General features: G+C 33.6%; 1 protein-coding gene across 1 annotated transcript; it reads left to right on the forward strand.

Annotated features, from left to right (window-relative positions):
* The first annotated feature begins 482 nt into the window (after nucleotides 1-482).
* Nucleotides 483-1,427, forward strand: LOC110301698 (olfactory receptor 7G3-like). The gene has a single exon (XM_021172287.1). It carries the CDS (start codon nucleotides 489-491, stop codon nucleotides 1,425-1,427), a length of 939 nt encoding a protein of 312 aa, XP_021027946.1. The 5' UTR covers nucleotides 483-488.
* Nucleotides 1,428-3,221: the final 1,794 nt, after the last annotated feature.

Consider the following 3,221-nt stretch of genomic DNA (forward strand, 5'->3'; position numbering starts at 1 on the left):
CTACAGAGGAAAGTGCTAGTTGATTTCTATACATCTTCACAATGACTTCTAAGTCAGCCAAGGTCTACAGAGTGGTATACTCCCTTAAAAGTAAAAATTAATCTAGATATTTAATAGTAGTTCAATTTTAACGTTTTTCAAAACAGAAGAGTAAATGTATTATGTGTTGGTTAACCTAGTTCCTCATTATTAAGATAATCAGTTCAAATATTTTCACCATATAACAATTAGCAGATAAATAGATAAATATGCAACATACATAATACTCTTTTTCAAATATAAGTAGAATTACTATGTTCCAACATGAAAATTAAAAACATAAAGAAAAAAATGAAAAAAAATAGTAAATATTGGAGAAAATAGAAAATAAGGAAAGGAGGTGGTAGAAAAAGAACCATGAAAAAAGAAATTTTTACTGTAGCATAGAACATAAAGGAAGCCCTCTTCATGCTATTCCCCTAATGTTCTTTCTTAGCATCATCAACATCATGAAGCGAGGAAACGTTTCAGAATCTACAGAATTCCATCTCATGGGATTATCAGATAACCAAGAACTACAGCCTGTCCTTTTTGGAGTCTTCCTATCCATATATCTAATCACAATGTTTGGAAACCTTCTCATAATACTGGCTACAGTTTTTGATTCAAATCTCCACACCCCAATGTACTTCTTCATTTCCAACCTCTCTTTCATTGACATATGTTTCACTACCACCACCATCCCCAAAATGCTGGTGAACATACAGGCTCAGGTCAGCTCAATCAGTTATACAGGCTGCCTCACTCAAATCTGTTTTGTTCTAGCTTTTGCAGGATTGGAAAATGGAATTCTGGTAATGATGGCCTATGACAGGTTTGTGGCTATCTGTCATCCACTGAGGTACACAGTCATCATGAATCCCAAACTCTGTGGGGTGATGGTTTTGTTGTCCTTCTTGATAAGTATCCTAGATGCTCTGCTCCACACTTTGATGGCACTGCGTCTGTCATTCTGCACAAAGGTGGAAATTCCTCACTTTTTTTGTGAACTGGCTCATATTCTCAAGCTTGCATGTTCTAATATTCTCATTAATAATATTCTGGTGTATTTGGTGACAAGCCTGTTGGGTGTTCTTCCACTGTCTGGTATAATTTACTCTTATACTAGAATTATCTCCTCTGTTTTAAAAATTCCATCAGCTGCAGGAAAATACAAAGTATTCTCTATATGTGCATCACATTTATTAGTGGTTATCTTGTTCTATGGGACAGGTTTTGGTGTTTATTTGAGTTCTGCTGGCACTCATAGCTCCAGAAAGAGTGCAATAGCCTCTGTGATGTACACAGTGGTCACTCCCATGATGAATCCTTTTATATACAGCTTGAGGAATAAAGACATGGTCAGCGCTTTCAAGAAACTCATCTCTAAAATAACAACTTCCCTTTGATGCGTCACCTGATGTGCTGAAGTATTAATATTAAGAGATGCAAAATGCAACACCAATGAGTTTGGGGGCATGAAACCATACATCAAATGGTGGAACATAAGAACTATGGTTTGGACCAGTTGAATGTAAATTCTATCTATGGCATATTTTAGTTAAGTATCCTTTGACATTTTTAACTATCCTATTTACTCTTCTATGAAATTAATATTAAATTAGTTTTTGTATTATTCTTCACTAGTATATGATGCATTACTTAATTTGTGGGGTAGATATAATGAATATAATATATACATATGTATTTAGATGTGCCTATACATGTGCACATATGTCTAAGGTTCCCAAATTTTGTAACTGAAATGAAATTTTTGTAACTGAATGTAAACAAATGTAAACTAAATGTAAAAAACTTTGTAACTGAAATGTAATATTTGGGAACATCTGTTGTGTGTCCTGACAAGAGAATGGGTGAGGTATTATTTAGAAGAGCAGAAATTGCTCAAATTTGCTGCATCCCTGAGAAACACACAACAAACTGAGTAACAACTGACAATAGCTGCAATCTTCTAGTTTCCTGTAGACCTTGTAGGTAGTTAGAAAGTTAGTAGAAAACATTTGCATCAGGTCTACTCAAGTGTCCTATCCCATTAATTTTTTACTCCTGTGAATCTGGGGATGACCCTTGAGAATCTTTCAGTTTTCTGCACTCTAAGATATGTGAAGTGTCTTTACATCCTGAGTTTCATATTTTAAAATATGATCATATTTAAAATCTACTTCATTTCAAGAAATGGTTATGCACTTAAAATTACATTCATGCCGGTCAAGAAAATATCAAAATATGTGATAAGTAAAAATGGGGAGAGAAAACAGACACAATATAGTGTTAAGAAGGAAAACAATTGGAAATATCCGAGGGGATGAATAAATGAAGACAAGAGACACTATTTTCAATGCACCATTTGAAAATGCTTTACTAATGTTTAGTTCCTTAAATGCTGTTAATAAAAATTTAAAAAAATCATTTAAAAACAGAAAATACATTTAAGAAACCCAATGGTTTAATGACATTCTTCAGGGGACAAAATTAAGATTACTACTTCAGTTTTTCCTAAGAGTAATTACTATTAAGTATTTGCAAATAGTAGGCAATTTCGACCAGTTGAAAGCTATATCTAATCATACTAATAAAATTGAAGAGCTAGGTTCTTTTCTTCCATTAGTCATAAAAGTAAATATTAACCAATTATTTTCTTTTGAGCAGGGTTGCTGCTTTTTGGAGTTGTTATATCTATGCCAAACAAATTAGCAACTCTAAAAACAACAACAACAACACTCCCTTTACATCTTGCTATATGCAAGATTTATTTAAGTATTTATTTACTTATATGAGTACAATGTAGCTGCCTTCAAACTGATCTGAAGAGGGCATCTGATCCCATTACAGATTGTTGAGACCTCTGGAAAACCAGTCAGTGCTCTTAACCTGTCAACCATCTCTCTGGGTCATAAGATTTTCTTTTAATTATATTTTATTGTATTTATTTATTGTGAGGGTGTATACACATCCTATAGGGTACATAAGGTCATAGATGACTTAAGGGAGTCCATTCTCTTTTTCCTCTGTGCAGGTTCCAGTGACAGAATTCATCACCTTAGGCATGTTGGCAGGTACATTAACTGTCTGAGACATATTGGCATTTCCATCTGTAAGGATTTCTATAAATAAATTTGAGCACCCACTTTGTTGAATATATTTATATGTTGCAGAAAGGGTTAGAGAAAAGAGACAGAACT

This window comes from Mus caroli, chromosome 9, assembly GCF_900094665.2.
Source record: "Mus caroli chromosome 9, CAROLI_EIJ_v1.1, whole genome shotgun sequence".
NCBI classification, from domain to species: Eukaryota; Metazoa; Chordata; class Mammalia; order Rodentia; family Muridae; genus Mus; species Mus caroli.